This window comes from Anomalospiza imberbis, chromosome 3 (genome assembly GCF_031753505.1).
Source record: "Anomalospiza imberbis isolate Cuckoo-Finch-1a 21T00152 chromosome 3, ASM3175350v1, whole genome shotgun sequence".
NCBI classification, from domain to species: Eukaryota; Metazoa; Chordata; class Aves; order Passeriformes; family Viduidae; genus Anomalospiza; species Anomalospiza imberbis.
In genome coordinates, this window is record NC_089683.1 from 98,855,907 (window position 1) to 98,883,788 (window position 27,882).

The 27,882-nt window shown below is 45.6% G+C and overlaps 1 protein-coding gene and 2 long non-coding RNA genes across 5 annotated transcripts in view; 1 reads left to right on the forward strand and 2 right to left on the reverse strand.

Moving 5' to 3' along the window:
- The window catches only part of CAPN13 (calpain 13), a 77,280-nt gene extending 66,978 nt beyond the window's left edge, over positions 1 to 10,302 (forward strand). Inside the window, exons 17-23 of the mRNA XM_068185970.1 lie at positions 645 to 702; positions 1,219 to 1,286; positions 2,775 to 2,843; positions 3,815 to 3,893; positions 6,674 to 6,790; positions 9,164 to 9,219; positions 10,248 to 10,302. Of these exons, the coding sequence (XP_068042071.1) occupies positions 645 to 702; positions 1,219 to 1,286; positions 2,775 to 2,843; positions 3,815 to 3,893; positions 6,674 to 6,790; positions 9,164 to 9,219; positions 10,248 to 10,274 (474 nt within the window). The 3' untranslated portion in view covers positions 10,275 to 10,302. The remainder of the gene's footprint in view (positions 1 to 644; positions 703 to 1,218; positions 1,287 to 2,774; positions 2,844 to 3,814; positions 3,894 to 6,673; positions 6,791 to 9,163; positions 9,220 to 10,247) is intronic.
- LOC137471551 (uncharacterized) lies at positions 7,731 to 10,740 on the reverse strand. Its single transcript, XR_010997696.1, has 2 exons — positions 9,418 to 10,740; positions 7,731 to 9,314 (listed from the first exon to the last, which is right to left on the reverse strand). It is a non-coding gene; the product is annotated as an uncharacterized lncRNA (long non-coding RNA).
- Positions 10,741 to 12,121: 1,381 nt separating this feature from the next.
- Positions 12,122 to 18,608, reverse strand: LOC137471549 (uncharacterized). 3 transcript variants are annotated; one of them, XR_010997695.1, is made up of 5 exons: positions 18,439 to 18,608; positions 16,840 to 16,969; positions 14,195 to 15,370; positions 13,211 to 13,272; positions 12,122 to 12,314 (listed from the first exon to the last, which is right to left on the reverse strand). It is a non-coding gene; the product is annotated as an uncharacterized lncRNA (long non-coding RNA). The 3 variants fall into 3 exon arrangements; XR_010997693.1 differs by lacking the exon at positions 18,439 to 18,608 and adding an exon at positions 17,751 to 18,058; XR_010997694.1 differs by lacking the exons at positions 12,122 to 12,314; positions 18,439 to 18,608 and adding an exon at positions 17,751 to 18,058 and having other exon boundaries at positions 12,606 to 13,272.
- Between the last annotated feature and the right edge of the window lie 9,274 nt (positions 18,609 to 27,882).

Sequence of the window (27,882 nt, forward strand, 5' to 3'; positions counted from 1 at the left end):
TGAAAGCAATTAGAAAGCCTTGGGTAGTCCCCCCCCCCACACACTCATCAGCATCATTTTCCATTTGCCTTCTCAGCACTTGGAAACCAGACATCAGTCAGCGTTTGAGTAATTGATTCCTGCTCTTTCAGAGCCAAGCTCTGTGTTCACAGGAGATGCTTTTAATGGTTTAATAAACTGTTATAAAGAACTCCTTGACTTAGTCAAGAGGAAAAAATTCGCTGTCAAAAGCCTGTGCACAATGAACCTCTCGCAGTTAATGGTTATATCAATGCATGAAGGTGAAAATGAGCAGGGCTGCCACGCCGGGTGCCTCGGCAGGGAGGCGGCCGGGATGGCTGATGGGCAGCAGTGCCTGTGCTCCCAGCCGCTCACAAAGTGCCTGCTGTGCTGCCCATCCACAGCTCCCCGTCCCTACAGAACAAACCCCGTGGTGATGGCAGTGCCTGGAACTCCCTGGCAGCTGTAGGGAAGGACCTGGAGTGGCCTTGTTATGCTCCAGAGGGGATGCTGCTGCTCCTTTGGTCGATATAAACAGAGGTTCTTAGTTGCCACAGTGCCTGAGAAAAAAAGTTTTGGGGAAAAGTGACACAGGAGAAAACTTTATGCTCACAGACGTCTCACTGTGTTTTATTTTGCATCAGGGCTCAACTATTGATGCCTCACAGCTGCAACAACTCCTTAATGAAGTGATCTTGCAAGGTAAAGGTTTTACAGCCCAACTACTGTTTTTGGTGCTTCCCTATCCTTAGACATAGGCTTTAATGGTGTCCTGATGGTCCTTAAACAATCCTCATTGTGGCTTACTGCACTGTGGGATGAGAGCATGAGAGGGGCACAGCTGGGGGGCTGGAGCCAACTCAGCCATGCACAAGGCTCAAAGTGCTCTTAGGACTTGCTAAATCAGCATGAGTGGCCTTTCTTGTCACTGCCATTTTCCTTATTTCAAGAGGAAAGTGTTTCCATCCGTGGGCAGGGACTGTGCAGAGTGTGCCCAAACAGGGCACCTGTCCTTGGGGAAGGTAGAAGTGTCAGAGATGTGCAGATTCCCTCAGCTTGGCACAGAGCCCTTACTGCTGTCTGAGATCCTGAACCAGAGCTGGGGTTTTCAGCTGTGTGAGCCTTCAGCCTGGTGTCCTCCTTCCCTCAGAACGGTGTCCTGATGCCTGTCACAGTCCTTGCTCTTGCTAATTCCTTCTGTTTTGTCAATCCTTGCAGATGAAATGACCAGCCTGGGAGGGAGATTCAGCTTTGATTCATGCAGAGGCATTTTAGCTCTGATGGATGTATCCTTTCAGCAGAAGCAATAAACTTCTCCAGTGCTGCCCATCCTTGCCTTGAGTTATGTCTGAGCTGAGCATCCCAGTGTGAGAACCTGCAAGTAAATATTAGCCCCAATCCCCTATAAATAACTGTCCCATAGTCGATGCAGGACTTTGCTGTGCACGCCCTGGCTCTGGTGTGTCTGCTGAAAGGTAAGGATCAACCTTCTGCTACCATCTTTGCTCTCATTTTGCCCTCTCTGGGGCTTGGCTAAGCTTCACGCTTGGGTAGGGGTCTTAGGCAGAGCTGAGACAAGGAGGCAGAACAGAGTTTAGGCGTAGCTCAGCTGTTCTGTGGTGGTTGCACCATGCTGGCCTGGGGTGGCACTTTAGCAGGCTGCCAGCAATGCTGGTGTCAGGGGCAGAAACGCTGTCACTGCTGAATCCCAGGCATTGGCCTGGCAGGCCGTCCCAGAGTACATTTCTGGTGTTATCTTTCCTATTTAGCTGAATGACTCAGTCTTTTTACTCTTAACAAGACAACATAAGAAATACATTTCTGGCCATTGTAGAACAAGAGGACTCCTTGATGAAAACATACATTTCCCTTATGTGTTTCTTCCCCTTTGCTTGCTCATTGTCTCTTTTCCTCCATGCCTTGAAAAAGCTTTGAGACATTTTCAGACCTTTAAAAACTACCAGAGAATGAATAAAAATGACCAGAAGTCCCTTTCTCTTTCCAGCTTTCAGCATCTAGCCAGTGAAAGAGACTTTTCCTCCTCTGCAAAGCCTGTCCTGGGATAAGTGGGCACTGTGAATGCATGGCATGTGCAAAGAGCTGACAAAGCCTCTGCTCTGCTATAATTCAGGATGGATTTTTAATTCTCTGGCCTGCAGATAACCCACGTACAGTGTGACCTATCCTGGCCTGCAAAGCCAAGATCAGTTTTTTTCACTCGGTTCCATGACAGTGGTGCTTATCTGCTTGTATTTCACTGGTGATGAGTTTTGCTTCTGGGGAGGTTTTACCATCCTGCATTGGGGTGAGTGCTGTGTGTCTGCCAGGACTCCTGGGTGGAGTGTGGAGGGGAGCAGGTTCGGGATCATCTCCTCATGCTCTTGACTCCTCAGTGCCTGTTCTCCTGGAGGATCCAGGCAGAGCAGATCCTGTGGTGCCCCATGCAGAGGCAAGACCATGGGGCCACGTTCATTCACAAGGGGATCTGTGCTCCAGGGCTAAATGTCACCGCAGCTTCCCCTGTGGTCAAAGACGCCTTACAAATAGAAACCTTCTGTGGTTTGTGAGCACAGACATGAGCAGCTGTACAATGTGACAAAGAAGATGGATTTAAACACGACTGAGAGCAGGAAAACTCTCAGCTTTCTCAGCACGAAGTACCCGACAGAAGAGGCTGCATCTTATGTGTTCAGTTCTGTTCAGGCAGCATCCCCGGCAACAAGACAGCCAGGTTCAGCTCTCATTAAGTGCTCGATTCTTAACTAAATGCACAGCTCAACTCGAACGGAAGACTCACCCTGCAGGAGTTCGGGAGCCTCTGGCGAAGTCTCACTAAGTACATGGTATGGGGGAGGGGGTGGCTCTCTCTTGGCTGCGGATACTTTGGATTATGTGGATACTGTGGATTCTGAACCCCGGGGCTTTCCAGCAGCGGGGAGCAGATGCTCCGTGCTCTCAGAGCGCTGCAGGGAGAAGCCTTGCAGAGCTTGCTTGCTTAGCGGGTTAGAGTTCCCTCCTCTCACGCAAGGGAGGCAGTGGTGTGTGTAAAGTGCTCCAAATGAGCAGCCCAGGCTTTTCCAGCACAGAGAACATTGAGGAAAAAGGTAAGAAGGCCAATTAGGCTCAGAATCTGATGGATATCTCCACGTCTGTGCCACCACTGTTTTTTTGGGTTTTGGGTTTTTTTTTTTTTTTTTTTTTTAATTAGAAAAGCTTTCTAAGCTGAAATGACTTCTTGAACAGAGTCATCTGAAAAATGTCATTTCCTCATTTCTGCAGTTTCTAGTGGAAATGTATAAGATCTGATGAGAGTTTGTCTGGGAGAAATGTTTCTGCTCCAGGATAAGCACTGGAAGCATTGACATGGTATTTAGGGTCCCACCTAAATTCTTCAAGGTATGCATGGCAGCTTCTCTGTGTCAGGTCCTTCTCCCTCAGCCTTGGTGCAGGACAGGAGGGTTTTCTCAATACTCAGGTTTGGGTGGCCTCCAATTTATTCCATTCCTCTTGAGATGGTCTGAGACCACCTAGTTCCCCATCTAGATAGGGGTGCTCTTCCCACTGACAGCACCTCAAATGTGGCTTGTGGTGTGTTAGGAAAGCAAAAAGGCTTCTGCCCACCCCAAACTGTGGGATTTCTTACACAGTAGCATTGTCAGAGCCTTCTGAAAATGGGTCTCCCTTGTCACAGCCACCCCATCTCACCTGTTGAACTTCTTTGCAACATATTTATTAAGGGAGGAGAACTGGTTGTAGTAGTAAATGTGGGGAATGGTGGTAAGAGCTTGAAATCTGCCTTTGCACTGTATTTTAGGATATCTTCTTCAAGGAAGACAGAAACCATTCTGGATTTCTTGATGTTGCTGAACTGGAGAATGCGATACAGGCAGCAGGTACGCCCAGAGGTGCCGAGCAGCTCCCTTTGTTTTCCCTGTGGCAGTGAAGAAAAGGATGAAAAAGAAAGAGGAAATAAAAAAAGACTTTTAGGGAGAAAGTGGCTTGGATTTCACAGAGATGACAGTTAGATCACAGCTCTGCTGAGAGGTCTGTGCTGGGGAGCCAGCAGAGAGATGCAGAGAAGTGCAGCACTGGCCAGACCTGCTTCTAGGTCATGGGTGGAACATCCAGTAGAGAGGAAAGGAGAAAAGAAGAGTGGATTCTTGCACTTGCCTCAGTTCCTGCAGTTTCTCTCCAGGGCAGTGACTAAGTCTAAACGGAAAAGCCACACCGATAGGCATTTGTTTAGTTTGCACTGACCTCTGTTGGCTACTGAGTGCTGAAACTCTCAGTGAGTGCACGAGTGAAGTATTTCAGCTGAGTCGTCTCGAAGGAGACTTTGTGCGTGAAGTACCTCTCTGAGGCAGCGATCCGCTTTTCAATAGTTCAATAGTTCCCATTTGGCTGCCTGGAGCTCGGAGGGGTGCTGTCCCAGGAGGAAACTGGTGCAAGGTTGCTATCCCTGGAAGCCATCAGCTGAGGGGATGCATATATAATTTTTTTGCTGCTGGGCAAAAAGAGCTTTTTTATATAAGCATATATAATATTTTTGAGAGCTGGGGAAAGCATCAGCACCTGTCTGAGAAGTGCAGCACTGATGTACCAAATGTCAAAGGAGAAGTTGCCAGGGCCATTCTGTGAGAAAGATGCTAAAGTGTAAAACTGGGAGGAAAATTATACATGGAAAAGTCCTGTCAGCCAGAACAGTGCAGCTGTTTGAAGGGACAAACAGGCACTGTTAGGTGGCAAATTCAATACATGTTTGGCTACAAGTAGTTCTGAGTGGGGAAGGAAATTACAAGCTCATTCTTGCTGCCCTCTGAGCCTGACATCTGCATTTGAATCTGACTTGGCAATGGGACAATCCCTGTCCTGGCTTTTGAGCAGGAACCCCAGAAGGCATACGGAAGCTTGGTGCTACCTCTGGGAATGGTATTAATATATCTAAGTTCAGCTCCTAGGCAGCTGTTCCCTGAAGTGTTCAGTGCTTTCCCCAACAAAACACTGCAGTGTGTGCTTAATTTTCACTGTTTTCCTAATGTTTCCAATAATAATAATGGATCAGAGTAAAGCAGGCCAGCTGCATTAACAGCAGTGCTGCCCTGAAATACAGCAGCATTGTCCTGATATATTTACAGACTCCTCTTTGGCAACAGCAAATAATTCAAAATAAATTTTATAAATAGGGAAACATCAAGTCAGTAATTAAAAGCTTGGCTAAAACCAGAGAGAGGAATCCAGCAGATAAAAGGTTTGGAGAGTGGTCTTACAAATCAGCTGGAAAGTCTTGGGAACAGAGAGGACTGACCCTTCAGTCTGGTTGATGAGGTTTAGAGACATTGCCAAGTGAGCAGATTTCAGAGCAAGTGTATCCCAGACTGACCAGGCCAAATTCTTGGTGTTTTACTAATGTAAGACTTGACTGTAGCATCCCATAAGTAATATTTGCTGGAATGTGGTGTCTGGAGAGAGCTTGATAGAATTCCTACTGTCTTCAAAAGGTTAAAAATAGAATTCATTGCTCACTGCTACAGTGGTTTAAAACCAGACTCAAAGAAGACATTTAATTTATTAGATTAATTTTTAATTACTGTCTTTATCTCATTTGAAAAGAATAGAAAATCATGTTTACTTTAATTTGAAATGTATCTTAAGCCCAAATGTATTTCCATTCTTTAATTATTCAGCATAATGTACCTGCTTCCTGCTGGAGACCTCCAACTAGGCTCATGCAACCAGAGTTTGTCAATGGTGGTACTAAACCACTTCCATCGGCTCTCTCTCCCCCTACACAGGTGTAGAAAAGCCATTTCTTTTATTTCTGCTTTTTCAACTAATTTAGCTCCATGATGAGTTCATTTAAAACAGAAAAGTTTAGAGCTGGTTGAAAAAGCAAGAAAGTTACTTCACATCCAGCTGAGCTACTAAAACCTGGAGTGAGCAAATGAGACTTTTCTGAAGTCTCAGAGAAGGCATTAAACCGAAGCTATCAGTCCAGCTCTCTGCAGAAAATTTCCCTTTTGTTTTGCAAATCAGCTTTTAGTGCAAAATGTATTTAAATCATTCTTCTTATATAGCCAGCACATTTAGGATAGTTTTATTTAACTAATAAAAGAATCATTCTAAAAAGCAATTTTTGCTCATTCAATTGAATACCAATTTCCATCCAAACAGACTGTGACACAAATACCGAATAATCAGCTAATAAAAAAGAAATGCACCCTTCACCATTTTCTAATAGAAGAGAAAATGTAAAAATTAAGAATCCCAAGCATGCTATGCAGCATAATACCTGAGCATGCAGCAATGCAGCAACTGCCTCTTTAGCAGAAAGAGCCAGTGGTTTGGAAATGCTACGCTCAGACTTTTACAGTTATGAGCCAAAGAAAATCACCCTTTCTTATAGAAAATAAAAGCTAGAAAGGCAAAGCAAGATAACACTAGATTAGTTAGCTCAGTGTTTGCAGCTTGCTGACTTAAGCCGCCATGGGAGTCAGTGAGTTAGGCGACTTTGGTTTTCCATTACCCTACCCCAATTCTTAGGCACAAGGTCGGGGAAAAGCTGTCCAGGAATGTATGACAGGGCAGGGGGCTGGGGGTGTCCCCAGCTTGTTGGCAGGGTGCAGGAGGCCATCAGAGCTGCTCCATCCCCTTCCAGCGTGTCTTCCCTCGGCAGGTCTGGCCACCGACACGCAGCTGCTGCGCCTGATGACGCTGCGCTACGGCGATGCCGCCGGCAGGGTTGGCTTCTCCGACTTCGTGTGCTGCATGCTGCGCCTCGACACCATGACCCGTGAGTGCCAGCACTGCCAGGGCACGTGGCATCAGGGCAGCCTGCAAAGCCAGGCTGAGAGCAGGGACAAGGGACACGACACAAGGCGTAATAATACCGCTCTAACAGCGTAGCTTGGAAGTGACACACCTGCCCCGAGCCCAGATGTGGTCCAGCAGCTCTTTGGGCAGCCTGCAAGCCAGGAACCAGATTTATCTCCTGTGCACTGGAGCAACTGGCTGCTAGAGAGCAGTTCAGTGTTCAGTAAAGTTCTCGCCATTTCTTGGTAAGGAGAAAGTCCAGTATTCTCTGTGGATAAACAAACCCATTCCCCATGTCGCATCCAGCTATTGCCTGGCACTTGCGAGGAGGGAGTGTCTGTAAATGAGCTTTTGCCTGAATGGAAATTAAATTCGGTTTTACAAAATCGTAATTTTTGCTACTCTAATAATAAGCATTTTGACTGGAGATATTGGTAGTTAAACAAAGTCAGCAACTGTGACCCTGTGCTAGAACATTGCTACAGCAATTTATTTCATCTTTGGAATGAGCTGGGTTTCAACAGTGCATGGAAATGAGCGTTCATTTTCTCCCATGTGTTTTGTAGCACTGATGTTTAATGGGCCAATAGTGGTCAGCAGATCTGCTTGGATGACACTGCTGAAAATCCCATTTCAAGGGAGTACAGCAGAAGCAGCTCTGAAAGCATTGTAAAATCAGAGCGTGTCCCGATTTTAATGCTTTCATTAAAAAAAAAAAAAAAAGCTTGTAAACACCCATTTTTTGTGATTATACATGTCACTTGCTATAGATGAAAGTTTTTATGCCTAAATTAGTGTCATAATATTTTTTTTTCGTTTAAAAAAGATCCTTTTACACTTTAAGAGCAATGTAAAGACAAATCCTTTGCATCCATGTGGAAAGGAATATCTAAAAGTTTCATTTCTGTCTGTAATGAGAATCTTAAAATGCTCTCCACTCTTTCAGTTATCATTTTACAGAGGGTTTAATGTGGAATACATTTCTCAAACTTTTTAGATCATTGTGAATAAGTTTGTTACAGGAGAGGATAAGGGTGCCAAGTGGGAATAAAAGGCAGTCAGCTTTTATGATGATGTGAATGCAGCGGGGAAGATAAAATCTGTCCCATTAAATCATTATTCATCCTTCCAAGATAGCCAGAGATGAGACCCAAACCAAAAGCAGCATCTTCTTTGCAAATTCTATTTAACTGGAGTTAATGAAGCAGTAAAGAGACACTTACCACTGCCCAGAGGAGGTAATTTCAGTGCTGCCACTTTTTCCTAAAAAGACTGCTGGGTGCGAGCCCAGCCCTACATTTGCAGCCTTGTCAAGGGACTGGGCACAACACGAGGATTTCCTTGTTCCGTGCCTTTCTTCAGAGCAGTGTGGGCTGGATGTGCCAGCTTTCCTCCCTGCTCTGGGCCATACAGGTAGCTCTGGTGGCCTCCTAAGGGGCAGATGAGCAATGAGCCCTTGTGCCCTGTTCCTACCCTCTCCCAGCAGCCTTTTTGCTAAGGCTGGGCAGGTTTCAAAACAGCTGTAATCTTACAAAGTCCTTTCCATTCAGGGTAGGAAACTCCAAGCTCCCAAAGAAATGTGTCATTCAAGGATAGACAGACTTAAATTTGTTTCAACTTTTTATTACTGTTATAACAGCACACTTCTAGGAGAAAAGTAATTTCAAAATAAATAAAACCCCTCAAAATACTGTGTTTTGAGTTTATCCAAACACTTGGGTTTGAAGACTTCTCCTAGACATACTGCAATGTAAATATGCACATAGAATAACAATATTTGAATGGATTTAAATTTCCTGATGGCAAAGTGTTCTGTCAAAAAAACTTTCAGCAATGTTAATTTCAAACTCTAGCTGAATAACAGCAGCATCTGCATTTATATTCCCTGCAAAAGGCTTGCAAGGCATACTAATGACTTCAAGAGAATCACTTTCTTTATGGCACACTGTGATCACTCACTGCCAGGGAGGATGGAAAAGGACCAACGGGAAGTTTCCCTGTGGGAAGATGTGTTTCATTAGTTCACCATCCTCCTGTCACTCTTCAGGCAGGAAAACAATTGAAACAAATTATGAGAGGAGATGAAAGCAGCCACGTTGAGCACTGCCTGTCCCTACACTTCTGCCAAATTCTGGCCCCAAAATTGGGATGCCTTCCCAAGCTGTGATCCAAGGGCCAAGGCAGAAGGGAAACGCAGCACAGAAATGAGATGTGGCCAGGCAGGACACCTGAGCCAGGCAAAGCATCCCAGCACAGGGATTGCAGCTCTGCTCCTCAGCTGCCACAGCCTTATGTCTGCATTGCATTCTTGCTTCTTCCTCATGAAATAAGTTTTTTTTTGTTCTGCTCCTAGATGCATTCCAAAACTTAGCAGAGGGTGGATCACAAATTTTGATGACAGCAATGGAGGTAAGAATTCTCCTTCCTCCTCTTCTCTCCAGCTCCAAAGTGGGAGCACATGTTAGCAGAAGGGTGAAGTTAAAGATGATGTGTGATGTGTGTTGCTAGGCTTTTGTCCTAGCAAATAGTGGTGGAGGTTTTGCCTGGCTGGAAGTACATCCTGTGTGGGAGGTGTTTCCCTGGGGTTCCCTGGCCCCACTGGTGCACAGCTCAGAGGTGGCCATCCCTGGCCAAGGCATGGAGTCTTCCCTTAATGACACCAGCCTGTCATTGCTGGAAACATTGCACAAAGTGACTTTGAGAAAGTGACAAAAAAAGAAAAAAAATTACAATCCATGCCCTCATTTCTTACTGCCCCATCTGTTAATCCTGAATTGGAAAACATCTTGGTTTTAAGAAAGAAACAGCAAACAAATGCTTGCTGCTGCTGTTTGTCTTTAAAGCACAGCCTGAAGGATAGCTTACTGAATGGGGATGCACCAGGCTTTTTATCAGCTAGTCTGAAGCAAAAATCCTGCTGTGCTCCATAGTGATATGCCTGAGTACTGCATTTTATCAGTCTGGGGACTGTTATTTGACAACGCAGTGTTCAAAAAGATTTTTTACAATCTCACCAGCTCCTGTTTACACTCTGTGGTTAGTGCAGAGCCTCATTGTTCATTAAATCTGTTTTGCACCAAGGGCAGAGCACAGTTTGCAAGCAGAGGACCTGGATCTATTTTATAGAGTAGTCTGTAGGACAGCCAGGTTCTCAGAAGTTGCTATCTCTTCCACTTGCAATCAGGCAGGTGCCACCCTTTCCCAGCAATTGCTCCTGCTGCAGCTGCTGCAATAATTTGTCATGGAAAACAACATATGGAAAGAGTTTCTGGGTCTGAATTGTAATAAGGGAAAGAGGCAGTTCCAAAATCCCTTAACTATCTGGTGCAGTACAAAAGGACTACAGTCATTGTGTCACCCCAGGTGGTCCTGAGACAAGTCTGAAGACTTGGTGTACCATCACTGTCTAAATGCACCTTTTCTTTTCCTTTTTCCAGTGGCTGACTCTTGTCATGTACTCCTAGAGAGATGCCAGAGGTCATGGTAAGAAATCTCCTCAGTGCTGACAAGAGAGGGTGGGGCCCACTCAGCCTGGAGTTATGGGGGGTTTTGAGACAAGAAGCTGTGAGAGGAAGAGGGAAAGACGTGAGACCTGCAGCATGAGAAGGGCTGCAAAGGGAATTGGCCTTTGGGCTATTTTTTTCTGGGGAATTGCTAATGACCTTACCAGTCAAGCAGTCCACCAATGGCTCAGCTAGAAACTTGGCCCTACCTGAAATAATAGATGAGAGAGCATAACTTACTTTTTGGCTTCTGAGGAGTGCAATTACCTCTGCATATTTTACACAGCAGCAAATGTACAGTCAAATAGAGGGTGGGTATAGGAAGTAACTTAGATTTCTTGGTCAGTCTGATTTCACATTTTTAACAGAATTACGTGATTTGGTTTACATTTGAACTACAGTCCCTACCTTGTGCTTCTTTTGATGTTTGCTGCCTTCGTGTCAGGCCTAGAGAGGGACTTCTTTCCTCTGGACTTCCCAGTTTTGCTGCGTGGTTCTTGTGAAAGACTGCCTTTTCCTGCAAAACTTGTGCTGTTTATACATCCGAGACCCATCGCGGCCATGGTGCTTCTGCTAACCCTCTGTGATGCAACTGTTCCAATGGCAGTGTGTTAAAGAGTGAATGCTGGTCTCAAACATTTGTCACTGAGGAGAAAGCAGAGAGGAAACACAATCCTTAGTAAAATGTGCAGTGGAGGGGCAGTTGATCCCAGGAACTTGTGGAGCATCCTTGAGCAAATCAGACACTTTCCTTATCAGCCTGGTCCAAAAATGGAGTAAAAACCTCAAACCCATGACATTCTTTGAAATCCATGAGCTGCATCCAGCTAACCCTTCCTACAGAAGGAATTACAGAAATAAATAATACAGGAACAGCATCTCTGGTGTCTCACACCCTGTTTCTGAAGGAAGTTTGCATTGGATGCCAGTTTTGGCGAGAAGTTGGAAGGGGAAATGTATCACTGGGGTGTAAATTACACTCCCCCAGGGAGAAAGGATGGTAGGTTCAGAGCCAAGGCAGGGATGCTCCATGTCGTTCACCTTGTCTCCAGGACAATATCTGCGCCCTGCTGCTCCTCCCTCTTGGCTCCTGGTTACACCCAGTGTGTCCAGCTGTGGCAGGAGCTGGGCTTCAGCACTCAGCACTGTGATGCCTTCACCCCCCTAACTCTGCCTGCAAACAGTTGCTTGTTTGAAAGTCTGCCCTTTGCATTCAGAGCTGTGGACAGTGCAAACCTGCATTTTGATGTGTTGGTGTGTGGAAACAGAATATTCACAACACTGCACCCAGCACTTGCACTGCAGACTATCATTAGGTAAGGACCTCGCCTTTGGAGATGAAGTTGCTTAAATTATTGCTTGCAAATTATATTCATAGTCTATTTAGTAGTCTTTTTTTCATGAATCATTCATAAACTGATCATAACTTCTGGGAATATATAATTAATCATAATTTTCACTTACTGGTTTGGAATGAAATCCTTCCTGCAGGGTGTTTGTAAGCAGTTCACTTGAGCAATTTAGCAGACACTTGCAGCTGGAGCCTGGGTAATCGTGGCACAGGACCTTCAGAGGATCAGAACTGTTAAAACTGGAGCCTAACAAACTGTGATTGATGTGGGAAAACACCCTTGGAATTCGCTGAAAAAATTCTCTTGGCAAAAATATTCCCATCAGTGATTCCTAAAGGCTGACCTGAAGCTAGCTGTGTTCTGAGTGAGTCTCTTTACCTCTGTTTTAGGTGACTTTTCTTCCTCCTCAGTACAGCAGCGCCCAAGGCCATCCCATACAAAAGCCATCCACGGAGTTCTTGAAAAACCACTGTGAAGGAGTGAAGCCAGGTGTCCTCATGCTTGGTGGCACTCAGATGCTGGGATGAAGAGTCCTTTCCAGGCAAACTGGAGGTGCCTTGGAGAGAGAAGAATTGCTAATGAAAGTACTCCATGGGCAAGCTGGTAGTTCCTAATGGTCTGGGCAAGCTGGAAGTGTTGAGTGTAATCTCTTCTCATCTTCTTATAAACAATACAGAAGTTAGGAACAGCTCCATTAATTCCACTATGAAAAAGAACAGACCCATGCCTTTTGTGTGAAAGGAATGTGTAAGATGTAGGTTACATAAACAATTAAGACACAGTTTTATTTTAATTATTGCTTAATTTTCTTGTGTGCCATTTATATGTGCCAGAAAATGATTGAAGAAATTAGTCATAATTCATAAATAATGCCAGAAGCTTTTTAATTTTCTTTATATTTTTTATTAATAAATTAGAAAGAAAAAAAAAGTCTTAGGCATTTTTAAGTTCATCAACTATAGGTATTCCATTTTATTTGCTACAGAAATAGGGTGGCATATTAGAGATATAGAACAGATTGTTCAGTGCTTTTTTCTTACTTCCAGAATCTATATTAGGACTGTTTGGGAATAGAAAAGTTTATCTGAACTGCATTCTCTTCCTCTTTCCTGATGTCTTTAAAAATGTAGGGACATAATTCCTGCTCAAAAATTTAAGTTAAACCTGCAAAATAACTGTAACCTTTCTGTACCCACACATGAACTTCACTTCCATACTTTTTTATCATGGTATTAACAGCAAATTTAGTGATCTATTCCACTCAGTTATTGGAAAAAAAATTATGAAGACTGTATTTGTGAAAATGCCATAAAAGAAGGATGCAAATGTCAATGGACGAAAGAAATCCCGGGTTGCCATGGCAATAAAATTCACACCGTGCCTCACCCAGACCCTCTGCACAGGTTTCCATTGAGGCATCCACTCATTAGCAACAGATTTACCCATTTGCCAGGGAGATGTTGCACACTGGAGCAACAACTACATCACAAGGTAAAGATGAAACGCAGATCTTTGTTATCATGGGGACAGTCTGTGTTGTGTCACTGCCTCGTTCAGCAGCTTGGAGAGCATTACTCATGTAGGTATGTCCTGGGCAAGAGGGGCCACTGAACTTACTCTTCTACTGAAAATTAGAGCAAGGGAAAATCAGTAAAATTAGACTATTTTAATTTTTTTTCAGTAATTTTTGAACAAGTGGATTCCTTCTTCAGAGTGGGACTTACACATCCCACCTGAAATCGTTACTCACTAATTAAGCCCTCTGCAAATGTCGGCAAAGAGAGAAGATAAAAAGGAGGCCATGGAAAAATAAATATGCTTCGCTAAACAGGTTTATTAGTAGAATAATTTCAGAGAAAGGTTTATGTAGCTTAGCCTGGGAATTCAAAAAGGATAATTAAAAAACTCCAAGTACTTCTGGATGAATTCCACCACACAGTTCAGCAGTGCTCAAGATGGCTCAGACCTGATGGAAACAAGCTCTTTGTAGCTACAGAGAAGTCATCTCTGTTCAAGTTGCAAAACTCAGTTCAAGTCAACTGGTTTAAATACTTAAATTCTTGTTATGTGAAAGTCTCATCTATAAAAATACCAAGCCATTAAGATTAATCTTAAAAATCTTAATTTGCAGCCCATGTATTACTTCTCCTTTTGTTGAGATGCATAATTGCCTTTCTGTGGAAGGCGATTCTGCCTGTCAGGAGACAAAGATCCGTGTCTCATAACTCAGCCTGGCCATGGACTGAAATGTTTCCTCTTCTTTAAAAAGCAGACACAGACACCAGGCACCCCTGGTGAGAAACATGACCTATCCATGGGCTGTCTCCCCATGAGCAGCTGCTGGGGCTGATGCTCTGGGAAGTGTCCCCAGGCACAGAGCCCACCTTCAGCTCCATCCCAGCAGCCCTTCACCCAGCTGTGTGTGGCTCTGTGCACACCAGCACTCTCAGGGACCAACCCTTGGCCCCTCTGGCTTTGCAGGCCGGTGCCTGCAGGCTGATCCTGCACTGGGGCAGAGTAATAACTCACTGCTGTCAAGCTGAGCATGGCTGCCTGTCTGTGGCATTGGAAGAATTTGTATTCCACTTGATTTATACCTCCAACCAAGCTAATTAAGCAACAATTCAGGAGGAATCCATCATTGTGACAGACTTGTTGATTAACCATCCCACGAACAAAGTCAAGGGTGTTTGGTAGCCTGAAGAAAAAAAGGGGCCTATAAGGGAGAAAAGCAATGATTTGGCCATAATAAAGCGGTGACTGTTATTTCCAAAAGGAACAAGAAGCTTAATACATTTCACAAATACTGGGGCCAACACTGAAAACAAAGGCAGCTCAGATCAGTGGGGTGTTAGATAAAGAGAGAAAACTTCTACATTTCATCTTTGTGTGATTAAGCTGTGAAGGCCAACTTTACGGGGATGGTGCCTCTATTAAAATCTTCAGGCCCCTTCATTTGTGTTTGCCAGCTCTGAAATGTGAGTGCGGTCCCCATGAGGTTTCTGGCACTTGTGAAGGCTCTGAGAGTCATCCAATTATGATAATATCCTCTCTAATTTTTTTGATTAAAATCAGTTCCTAGTCCTCAGGGACACAAGTCTGAAAAGCCCTAAGAGAATCTGCTGTTAGAAATTGAAGAGAAGGACCTCGAACAAATGCTCTATTTTTAAATCTTCATGAGGCTAAAGCCCTCAAGAGGGTAAGAAGGAGGCTGAAGCAGATGAGATTAGTGATGCTGAACTCGCTAGCACAGGAGATGGGATATAGAGCTGATGAAATTAGGCAGGATCTAAGCCAGCCATTGGCTTTAGAAGGATTTTGGTGCAGAGTGGTGACAGCTGACCCTGCAAGAATAATCTCTGCATCTCTGGATCTTGGAGCCCTCCGGCTTACTGCCCTTCTCCTGAGACCCAAAGGCCCCATGTCTTACATCTGCCTGCCAAAGGTTGTGCCCAAATCATGCCAAGATGGACAGAGGAGGAAGTTCTCACATGTCTTACCTACAGGGTCGGTTTCCTGAGCAAGCAGCCTGGGTCAAGGCTTTCCCAGGCACCTTGGAGGCTGTGGTTTGATGCCCACACCTCAGTGAACACATCTTGCTGTTGTGGCATGGGAGATTGGAGGTGTCCATGGCCAGTTTTGGAGCAACTGAACCGCCCTCTCTCCCTTTGGCTGTGCCTCAGGTCTCTCACAGAGAAACTGCTGCTGCAATTTATACAGAAAAACAAAAACATTTTTCAAGGTAAAAAAAAGAGCTCATTGTTCCATAACCACATGCATGGCTGGAGAGGGGAAGGCTGGGTGAGACCCTGCTTGTGAGCAGCCCACTGGCCTGTCCCCTTTATGGTGGGGGACTAATGGTTTTTATTTTTGTTTCTTAATGCAATGCATTTCTCAAAGCAGGGAACAGCCGTGCCATGCCACAGCAAATGTCCTGACTGCGGGCTGCAGACTCACAGGCCTGTCTCCAGCAGGGGTGCAGCAGTGAGGGACTGGGATTCCAGTGGAGGAATACCAGCCTGGAGGGGTGCCTGGGAATGCTCAGCTCTGGCTGCTGCCCTCAGCAGGGTGGTGACCCTTTCTCAAAAGAGGTACTTGTCCTTCTCTGAGTAGGAAGCAGATGGAAGTTCTGTCAAGAGAGACCCCTCCCCATGTTCAGGTGGCTTAGCAGGGGCACAGACACATAGTCTGGGATCATTTCTCTGGTGGGGGTTGCCAGGTCTATCTGGCACTGTGGAGCCTAGCCTTAGCATCTGTATTTACGATCTCTTTGCCACAGGGTTGCAGCTGAAACATTTCACTCTTACCTGGTAATTCCTCACACGAAAACACCTTACCCTGAAATTTCTGGCTGCTCTCCTCGCACCTGGTCCCACCCTGCAATAGCTGCACCTTTTCAGCCCTGGGGAGGGGGATGCCCAGGCAATCCCAAAGCACAGCAGCCTCTTCAGAGCAGGTTTCCAATGCCCCCCACCAGCCTGGCCATTGCCACCCTGTGTTCCTGCCGCCAGCTGTGCCTCCAGTTGTGCCTGAGCCGGGTGTCCCCAGCCCGCCGTGGCTCTGGGGTCCATTTCTGCTGTCTGGCAGTGACATCTAGAGGCTCCCTGCCCTCAAGTCCTGTCTCACTGCTCGCAGCTCTTGGCGAGCAAAAACCTCTTCCTCACAAAGCCCCTGGGAAGAGCTGAAGTACTTCAAGGAAGAAGATGCAAGGCTTAAATCCAAGTCCTTCCCTTGCCCCTCCTTCCCTAAGCCACCGTGGGAAGGATCTTTGTTGTAGCACCCCAAGAAAATCTGACATTGTTTCTGGGATACCAAAGGTCTGGGAGAGCCAGCCCATGTCCTTTCCCTGAGAGAAGAAGTGGTCCACGTAAGGCTGGTGCTGGTTAAACATTACATACAGCTTTCCACTTGAGGAAATATTATTTCCTTGCTTTACATGCCATCCATTAGATTTGATGCCACCCAGCATCAAAGGCAAAGCTGCCACAGAAATACTTCTGTATCATGGCTGGCTGTGCAAGATGAAAGATTATTGTGCAAACAGTATTATGCATTTTAAAGCAATGCATTCAAGAAAAGGGGAGGAAATATATCATCTCCATAGGCTGAATTATTCAGCCAGATGATGAATGCATCTCCTGAAGCATTCCCAGGGTTTGAGCAGAAATACTTACCATGGAGAGAGAGAGGGAATACTATTGCCTATATGAAAGGTACTTGGTATTCTGTAGAATGAGTATTCTCTAGGGTGATATCCCATAGGCATTTTGAGTCAGCAGAGCAGACTGCAAATGATGTTCTAGCCTGAAATCAGGGAAAAAGCAGCTTAGTGGAGTAGAGCTTTCTCACAATAAAAAAAATCTGCAGGAATATTGCAGTGAAAAGTGGGAGGAATGGTTCTCGCCCATCCTTTGTCTTAGATCCACCTTTCTCTCCTCTTGACTTATTTTGTCTGCCTGATGCTGAGGAGCTGGGCTGTAATGCTGGTTCCCAGCTCCATACAGGGAGAAATGCCAACACAAGGTGAGAGGTACAGCTGTGGGGTGAACCTTCTCCATCACCCTTGGATTTTGTGGCCTAAAACCCCTTCTCCTTATCTCTGAGGGACACAAGTTGCATCTCCATCCATGGAGCAGGAAGGTGCTTTGCTTACCAATGGTGTATATGATTTGCAAGACCTAAACACAGTCATTAACCTGTAGAAACGTTAATGTGACTAATTGTTTGGGTTTTTGATTTTGTTTTTTTTTTTTCAAACCAGCATTCCACGTGCTCTAGAACTCAGAGGTGAGAGGAGATATGAAATGAAACTGAGATTGTCAGGCTGTCTTGATTTTACTGGATTGGAGGAAGAATGGCTAAAAGAAAATTGTAGCTGTGAGTGCCAGATTTTTCTTTTTCTGATATTTTTTTCCTCCTAGACACTGGCATAAAAGCTTTCCTTTTTTATTATTATATCAGATGAAACCAAAGGATTTTTTCCTCCCACTGAAAAAAAAAAATAAACAGTTTCAAGCTTTTAGGGTGATCAGTGAAGGCCAGCACAATGTTTAATCAAATTTAGAAGATGCATTGGACACCTTACCCATAGCTCCTAGATATCATTGGTTACCACAGAAGTCCCTTGGACAAAGCCTTCCACATCAGTCTGAAGATGTTAGGAAGCCAAAAGCAACAACGTGCTGTGGTGGACCTGGACATTTTCTTCTGGGCCCTGGTTGCCAGGCAGAATTCTCCTTAAAGGCAGCAGAAGGGAATTCTGGACTTCTACGTGGCCTTTGTAACATTCAGCATTTCAAACCCCTCATCTGGGTGTTGGCTCTGGCCTGGGGAGGGTTTGACATCATCCCTCCGTCCCAAAAAGAGGCATCAGAAGCTCCCAGCACTTTCATGGGGCAGGACACCAGGTGGCCTGGCTGGAATAAGGAGCAGTGAGTATGAAGTTGGGCATGGCTGGGCCTGGGTACGGGAGAGCAAAGGCAGCACTTTCTGTGCCACTGCAGAAGTTTCCTGGGGCAAGCACCAGCCCCTCCAGCAAGTGCCCGTTCCAGAGGTGACTGCAGAGATGTTCTGGGGAGGTTCCTGGAAAAATCATGAAAGTCACACCAGGCAAACTAGGAGATCTTGGCACACTCCTGTGTGCAGGCCTGGGTCACCACAGCCATGGGAAAATGTTTCCTGCAGGCTCTGCCGCTGCTCCTGGTGCTGACAGGGAGATCCTTCTGGTGATCTTACAAACCCTGTGTCCCTCCAGGCACCAACAGACAGCTGACCTGACAGCTCCATGCTAACAGATGCTGGGAACCAGCACCTCTGGCTCACTCTTGGAGCAGGTGACGGATCCAGCTCTCCTACTTCATGTTCACTTCATGTGAACAACTCCTAGGAAAGGCAGACGTCTGCAATCAGTCAGCTCTGCTGCTGAGATGTGAAGGCATGGCTTTGCCAGAATATGGGACAGAAGAAGCCTTTTCCCATTAAACCATATTTGTGAAAATAATTTCTGGGCTTTTACCCTTGTGCAATTTCACTTTAAGGCCTTATTACGCTCCTTGTCCCCGAGGCTGGGAGAAGATCATGCTGTGGGACCGCAGTCACATCCAAGAGGCAGCAGGCTGTGCAAACAGCTTTGCTTTGTCGAGCTGGAAGTGCCAAACTGAGGAAGACAAGGGCCAGGAGCTGCTTGCAAAGCTGCTGAAAGGTTCAGGAAGCTGTGGTATCATCACTGAGCCATCAGGGCTGTGTCTCAGGATGTGCCCTCTGTGCTGCCAGGCCAGTGGTGGATTGACACACATTCCCACTGACCTACATTAGAGGGACTCATGAGTCATGCCTCCAAAAAAATAATTTCTCTATTGAACAGACTGCTGTTACTGAGATGGGAATTTTGAGTGAGATACTAAGCAAGAGCATTTGATTATTTGAATATAATTATGTACTTCTAACACAGCATTAACAAAAAGTAACTGGCATTAGGCCTTTATGCAGATATTCATGGCTTACAAGACACTTTATGGATGTATTGATTCTGTTCAATCAACCAAGGGATTGAAGAATTATTTCCTTCTCTCGCTCCAAAGTGAGTCAATAAAAAAGAGGACAGGATTTCCAAAACTCCCTTTTACTATTAACTGCACATGGGAGAGCTTTTAGAGAGGCCTGAGACTCAAGAGTACCCAGTGGCAGAAAGTCAGAGGTAGAAATGTTTAGGTCAGGAACAGATTGTTTCTCTTTTACTTTGATGAGATATGCTGTGATTTAATGAAGACTTCATTAATCCAGGGATGTGCTATGTCATGCTAGTACAGGATTTCAGATGGATGGAGCAAGATGTTCTCCTCCAGCACAGGGATCTGAAGTGGTGAGATCTGGGAGGGGATGATGACAGCTCCCAGAGTTAAACTGGGATCCAGCTGGGCGTGGCTCAGAGGGTCATGCCAGCAGAAGAATTGGTTTAGTAGCAGGGGATTGATCTTTAAGATCCCTTCCAACCCAAACCATTCTATGATTTCATGAAAAGGCATTGAAGGCATGCAAAGTTTTGGCAAGTTGGAATTTCCTGGGCAAAGTATTTGAACAAACATTCCCCCCCCCCTTAAAATTGAAAGATTGTGTAAGAACTTCTGGGAAACAATACAGCTAAAAGCCCCCTGTACTGCTGATGGGCAGACACTCCCCCGAGGCTAATATCAATTTGTCAGGGGTGTGTGTTTTAACTACTTAATCATTTGATAAAAGACTTTATCTCATTTACAGTATATTCACTCCTCTTCAAGCCCTGTTTCTCTCCACCGGGAATTTTAAGCCCAGAAACTTCACCTGAGAAGGATATTTAAAGAAGGGGTCGTTTGCCCACCTGCAGGCGGGCAGGAGATGCTGCCGCAGTTCCGGCTGGGAGCTGCAGATGGCAGGATTGAACTGCAGACTCCGGTCCGACCAGGGCTCTTGGCTCTCCTAACCAACAAATGCCTTCAGCCGAGGGACCAAGCAACACGCAGCACCGTGAGACTGGGAATACCATGCTCAAAGCTTGCTTTGGAGGTGTAAAACCCCTCTTGAAAAAAGATTATTTTCCTCCACAAACGCAGAGCAAATGCTGGTACCACAGGGGCTGCCCTGAAGATGCTGCACCCACCTCCTTCCACACGCAGAAGAGTAAAAAAGTGTTCAAAGAAAGGCACCAAAGTTAATCAAAGTCTTCTGAGTAGCTTCTGGTTGAGGAATCATTAAATATATAAGGTTATCTTAGTCTGGAGAAGAGCTGCTTACAAGGATGGTAGAGAGCAGGTGGATAAAAAAAGACCATTCATTGTCCTGTACTAGAAGAACCAGGAGCAGCAGATAAATCTCTTGCTGGTGTGTTCAAATAGGCCAGGTGAGGCACTGCTTTCCATGGCCTGGAATGGTAGAGCTTATCTCTCTGAGGTGCTGGGGCTGCCAAACCTTTGCAGAGCTTTGAAAAGTGATTGGGCAGCTTCATAGAGAAGAATCAATCAGGGGGTGGCATACTCAAAGGCATCCCCTCCTGCTCATGAGGAAATTATTTCCAGGCATTAAGACCTTCTCAGGGTCTGCTGCTGGAGACAGGAGACTTTCAGCTGGCCTGATCCAGCACTTTGGTGGCCCTGACCTGGGGATGCAGTTCAGGGGATGCTGTGAGCTGCTCAACTTTAAATTTCAGAAGTCCTTTTCCAGGACAAAACTTGAGCTATGACCCAGCTCCATTGCATGAGCTCTGAGGCTAGAAGATCAGAAAATGTACTTATATAAAAAAATAATCTCTCTTTGACCTCTAAGTGGGTTTTGAAGTGAGGAATGTGGGATTCCTGGGTTGGGGTTTCCAAAGTCATGGGATGGCAGCATTGCACTGTGTTCTTAAGCCTCTTTGCACTGAACCAGTAGGTAAAGGCAGGGTGAGTCCTTGGTGTTAGGCTTGTTGAGCTGTAGTGTCACAGAATTATAGAATCATTTATGTTGAAAAAGACCTTAAAGGTCTTTGAGTCTAACCCAGCACTGCCAAGCCATGTCCCTAAGTGCCACATCTACATGTCTTTATAAACCCCCTGGGATGGTAACTCAACTACCTCCCTGGGCAGCTTGTTCCAGTGCTTGGCAACCCTTTTGGTAAAGAAATTTTCTCTAATATCCTTGTCCTGTCACTTGTTACTTGGGAGAAGACACCAACCCCCAGCTCACTACAAACTCCTTCCAGGTAGTTGCAGAGCACAGTAAAATCCACTCTGAGCCTCCTGAGTTGCCCTTGGCTAGCCAAGTGCAGAGCAAAGCCAGAGCAAGCAAACCCTGGGTTCAGAATGGCATTCCTACCAAAAGGTCTAGTTAATGGGTCTGGATCTGTGTGAGGAGGGGGAGAAGCAGGAGAAAAATAGGAATCAGACCAACAATGTCCAAGTTAGTGCCTTTCCTAAAACTTATTTTCTCTTTGAGGAAAAACCAACTCTTTTCCCTTTTTAATTAGGCTCAATTGGCAATATGGGAACAGCCCTAATTAGGGTTAGAATTAGCACCCTAATTCAGGGTAAGATTTAGTGCAGCAGGGTGGGGATGGTGGCAGCAGGACCTTTAAAGCCAATAGAGTAGCAGGATCTCAGTACTAAACTCTGGAAGTGTTGAAGCCCCAGTGTTAACAACTAGATAATAAGGAAATGATGATCAAAAATTGCTCAGGTCCATTGACTGGCTTCCTGGCATCAGCCAAACGACCTTTTATGCTCTTCCTGACTGGACTTGATATTCAGCTCTTTAGCTTGCTGTCTGATGTGGCTGGACAAAAGGGCTCAGTGTTCCTGTCTGTAGTCAGATTTCCAGAGTTATAAGGTTATGAAACCTGCTACAACCAGGGGAAAGGGCCTCAAGTTGCACCAAGGGAGATTTAGGTTGAATGTTAGGAAAAAAGTTCCATGGACAGGTTTGCCAAGCATTGGAACTGACTGCCCAGGGAAGTGTCGGGGGTCATCATCCCTGCAAGTATTTAAAAGGCAGATGCAAGCGCTGAGAGTGCTGAGAGTGACATTGCAAGAGCATGTACTGATGTGAGATCTGAGATTATTTGTAAGATTGTTTGGAGTCTTTTTTTTGTGGGTTTTTTGTTTTGTTTTTTTTGTTTGTTTGTTTGTTTGGGGTTTTTTTTGTTTGTTTGGTTGGTTGGTTGGTTGGTTGGCCAATGAAGAGGACTATCAAGGTGGAAAAATCTGCTGCTTGTTGGTTGATAACTATGGGAAATGAATAGTCCATGTTTCTGATCACCTGTGCTTGGTGAAGTTATGCTGGCAGAATAAGCTCTTCTTCTCCTTGTGTAGCTAAATGAAGAAAAGTCACTTGGTTACTGACAGGCCAGAAAGCAGAACAAGTCTGATCTTTGCTTATGCCCTGCCCTGGCTTGCTGCTGTGGCAGGGGACAGGGAGAAGGCACCTACCTCAATGCTGGCCTTGGCTTTCCACACTGGAAAAGGGTCAGCCTGGTCCAAAGCAGCATCCAAGCAAACACTGACCAATGCAGGTAAGGCTGTTGGGATTTTTCTCTCAGCAGCATGTCCTGTTTCCAAGATCCTTGGTAATCTCCATGTCCAGTGCCTGATTTCCCCTTACCCTAAATGTACTCAAGGCCTGGCTGGAATCCTTTACTGGCGGGGGGGGGGGGGGGGGGAGCACGATTCTATTTATTTGACTACTTTTCCATTATTGCATTTGCCTGTGGTTAGCCCTCTAATCTGCCTATTCCCAAATCTCATGCAATCGTGCTGGAATCCATTTATGGCTGCATGTGCAGGGAGAGCCCTGAGGAGGCAGCTGGGCACACGTGTGTGTGTCCACGCACACATGTCCCGCGGTGAAAGCACAGCTCTTGGCATGGCATGTCCTAGGCAGTGGCTGCCTCTAGCCCTCGATGGGCTGAGCTTTGCCTCCACAGAACAGTGGCTCTCATCCCAAGTAATGTGGATCTGCTGTGTGCCAGAGTCATCTGTTCTAATTCAGAAAAAGGCTGAGCAAAGGGCTTTCTCCACTATTTTTTCAGACCTACCTCATAAGACAAGGTAAACCAACAGGAGAAGAGGTAAGGCAAGGCCTGGTGATGGTTGTGACCTGGGCTGTTCTGTCCTGCTCCACCACAGCAGCGCCACTGTCACACTGACAGGACCTACCTCCAGGTGCTTACCGCTCCAGGAAAGGATACAGCCATTTGGCTTCATCACTTCATCACTTTCAGCAGGAAGGTTTTGCAGCTGTGAAGTCCAGCTGTGGATTGGGAATCTCTGCTTCTTGTCCTGCCCTCATGTGCGACAGCCTCCTGCCTCTGCCCCACATGCAGGGCCCAGGGATGCTCAGCTGTGGGAGCCAAGTGCTTGCTCCAGGTTGGCGGGCATCCCACTCCCAGACTAGCAGTGCTTCAGGCAGGGAAATCAACCCAGAAAACTCTTCAGAGGGCTCTTTTTCCTGAGAGGTCTCTCATCTATTCCTGGACTAACCCCAAAGACTTTTTGCTCAAGAGCACATGGCGCTTGACCGTGCAGTTTTCTGTGGATTGTGATGATGTGGAGCAAAGATCAGTGCAGTGCTCTGCTGGTCCCCCCGCTCCATGCCTCCCACAAGGACTGTTTCTCCCACCCTGAAGAGATCTGCTCCTGCTCTCCCTCTCTATCTGCAGCCCCATCAGTCCCAGAGCAAACACACCAGAAAGCTTGATGTGAACATGCTGGCAAGTAACCTGCAGGGATGGGGCTTTGGCTGCTGGTACGCAGTTGATTTGTGGAAAAAAAACTTACTTCACAACTTGTAAAAGTTGTAAAGCTGGTATGTTTATTTTAGAACTGGGCACATGTGGAGATTGTTCTTCTTAAAGGACTTGGGTGCCTTTGAGAATTTTTTAACTTTTTTTATTCTCTTTACTTGTACATATGCACAGACTTTCACAATAGGTTCTTGCATATTTATTTTGTTGGTTTTGCATTACAACTTGCAATTAGTTTTTATTAGTTCTTGTACAGAGAGAACTCTGGTCGTTTTGTTCATCTCTTGCAGCCTCAGCTTTAGGCTCTTGTCTTTCAAAGTTCAAGGGGCTCTTTTTATTTTTGAAGGTCACATTTTTTATTTTGGTTGTGGTAATTTTGTGAGTACAAGTTTTTTGCAAGAACAGGGAGCCTTGAGCACAGTAGAGTTACTAGACTTTAAAACAGCACATTTCACTTAAATCTGAAATGGATTTCTACCTTGTTAAATTTCTATCCTGTTTCACAGTGTTTGGCTTCACTGGTGTTTTTGTGGGATTTTGTTTTCTTTTTTTCCAGGAAAACCAGAGGAACTAGATGACATGGGAGAAGGAGATCTCAGCATAAATTTTGTTAGAAGCATTACAGTAAGCAGCCCTCCAGCACTTGAGCTGGATCATAAATTTTGTTTAAAAAAGAAGCACAAAAAAAAAATTAGTCAGTGAAGAAGATCTAACAACCTTTGCCCTGAAACACACTGGAGTGTTTTTGAGTGACATAATGAAAATCCTCCAAAGAGCAAGGCAGTGGAAGAGCCACTGTTACAGATGCCCTGAGACCCAGTTAGCTTAACTCCTTTATTGATCTTCCCTGGAAATGAAGCACTACAGCAGAGAGGTTAAGGGAAACAGATAAACAGGAGAGACTTTGAACAGATGAAAGCTGGGATGACAGTTTTAGGGAAGACATCTCAATGGAAGCCCAGTGCCCAGCTCCCCAGGGTTTTAGCCAACAGGCGTTAGTAACCAAACACTGAACCCACTTTTCTGGCTCTGAATTAGGAGGTCAGTGTCCAGCTCCTTGTCTCTGCAGGAAAGGGCACATCATGCATCAGTTAAAGTGGGAGGGAGGAGCTGCATGAGAGTGCTAGATAGGACAGTGAGAGCTGGACTTGGATTCTTGGGAGTTTGGGTCCTTTGCAAGGCAAACCAGTTAGCACCACACCTTCACATTAACTCTAGTCTCTGCTAGACTGGGACTACTTTCCTATTTGGCACATGTTTCCAAATCCAAAGTTTGAAATTCTGAAGAAAATTGCCCACTGTGCTCTGCTGAGGTACCAAACTATGCCAGTCCTAGGTCACAGATGTCTCCACCGCCCAGGGGAAGCAGGCAAGGAGAGACCCCAGCCTGACCACCGGCCTGCTGCTGCTTCTCCTCTGCCTCTGGGTCCCCAAGGCTTTGCTGAAGGAAGCAGTGGCATCTCTTTGCTCCAGAAGAAGTAACACTGATGTAACAGTGGCACAAAAATGTGTTGCACCTCTTTTTGAATTGCACAGGTGCAGCTTTGCATTTTTGAAGGTTTAGCACCTAGGAAGTAAGAAATGCCAATATTACCATATAGTTTTCCTTGGGTGATACAAAATCCTCCAGTGTGGTAGCACAATTTTTTCTGTCTCAGGATTTTTTATAGAGGTGTACAGAGAGAGAGAAAGAGAAAATAATTTTTATTTTTGCTCTTTGTTTTTCTCATGTGGAATGTGCTTAGAGAATTGTTTACCTGGGGTGATTGCTTGATTGAATTCTGGTGAAGATTGTTTAGGCCCGATGGCCAATCGGATCCACCTGTGTCGGGACTCTCAAGAGCAGGGTCACAAGTTGTTAGTAGTTAGATATGATAGAGAAAGTAGGTATGTAGTTTTAGTATCTTCTTTTATATAGTATATTAATGTATTATAACATAGTTATAATAAAGAAATCATTCAGCCTTCTGAACTGGAGTTGGACATCATCATTCTTCCCATTAGGTTCACCTGGATTTTACAATACTCCAGCTTACAGGTTAATTTAAAGCCAAAAAGGAAATCAAATTTAATCACAATTTTGTGATAATTTTTGCCTCTCACAGGAAAAGTTCCCCCAGCTATGTTAAAAATATGTTAGATGTTTCAAGGACATTGATTTGCTAGAGGAAAATTGATTTGCTAGAGGAAAAACTTGCATTCCTTGGGCTGAACATCTCCCTGAGCAAGGGAGAAGGGCATATCCCAGGATCAGAAATGAGGATCTGCTTGAAAGAAATGCTTTTCAAGTTTCTATTTTCGATCAAGAAACTGCTCTTGGCTTTCTGATGGCCTTCAGACAAGCTAATGAGCACATTTGGGAAATGCACCTTCTGAAATCACCTGCAACCCTCCCCAGCTCCTACCCGCAGTCACCCAGCCTAGAGCAGCACCTGCCCTGGGGTGCTAGAAGCCCTTCAGAGGCACCACCACCCATCATTCCCACCATGGCTTTTCCTTTGCAGCTGATCTGGAACCCTTGGGAAACAGCCCCAGGAAAGGGCTTTCCACTCCCCATTCCTGTTTGAAGGGGAGGGAAGGTAGCAGACTAGAGATTTGGAACAGGAAGCTTTAAAACAGGGAAGGGGGAGAAGATGCTTGCCAGGGGAACAGCCAGAAGAAATTCCAAGGAAGTGTGAGATATAGAGGGCCAAAGGCCCCAGCCACCATTACTAAGAGTAAACCAGCACACCACTGCTCAGGAGGGGCCAGGCTGTGGGTTTCCCATGGAAAAGGGCCAGCATTCACCACCAGGGACCTCTGCCCCACCTAGGGGCCTGTTGCCCCAAGTGGCCATCTGCCCCCTAAAATTCCAAACGGTGCAGGATTTCTCCCAGAGCAAAGCAGCCCCCACCAAGAACTCAGGCTGCCCTGGGAGTGCCAGACACCTCCACCGAACTGACATCTACACACTGGGGGGGTGAGATTTGTTTGACAGGGAAAAGGGACGGAGTTCAAGTCCAAGGTTCCGTGCACTGCCCAGGGGCCTGTGGCCCTAAGGGAGTTTCCACCACCTAAAATTCCAAATGGCACAGGATTTCTCTCAAACCAAAGTTGCCCCCACCAAGAACTCATGCTGCATTTGGCCACCACAGGTGTAGCAAGATAAAAATATGCAACCTTTGCTGGATTACTCCAAAACTAAAGGTGACACATAGTAGGACCCTACATGCAATTTGAGACCGAAATGCCATCTCTGAGCTGACACCCAGACCCTGAGGAGAGGAAATATTTTTCCCATGGAAAATGGCCTCCGTCTGCAGCCACTTACACTAGCTGACAGTGGTTGTTCCCACATAAAAATTTGGCAACAGTGCCGGATTCCACAAAAACTAAAACTGCCAGATACCAGGACCCTGCATGCCACTGGAGCCCCAAATGCCACCTCTGAGCTGATACCCAGAGCCTGGGGAAATTACTTCTTTTTCCCATGGAAAATGGCCTCCCTTTGCAGCCACTCACACTGGCCCAGAGAGCAGTTACAACCTAAAAATTTGCAGGATTTCTTCATACCTAAAGCTGACAGTAAGTAGAACCAAGCATTCCCATTCAGCCCCAAACACCACCTCTGAGCTGATACCCAGAGCCTGGGGAAATGACTTCTTGTTCCCATGGAAAATGGCCTCCCTTTGCAGCCACTCTCACTGGCCCAAAGTGGGGTTCTGACCTCAAAATTTGTAAACTTTGCAGGATTTCTCCAAAACTAAAGCTTACAGAACAGAGGACCAAGCATTCCCTTACAGCCCCAAATGCCACCTCTGAGCTGATACCCAGAGCATGCGGAAATTACTTCTTGTTCCCATGGAAAATGGCCTCCGTTTGTAGCTACTCCCAGTGGCCAACAGTGGGTTTCTGACCCAAAAATTTGCAAACATTGCTGCATTTCTCCCAATGATGCAAAGCTGATTAATTTTCCCTAAGCTTTCCATTT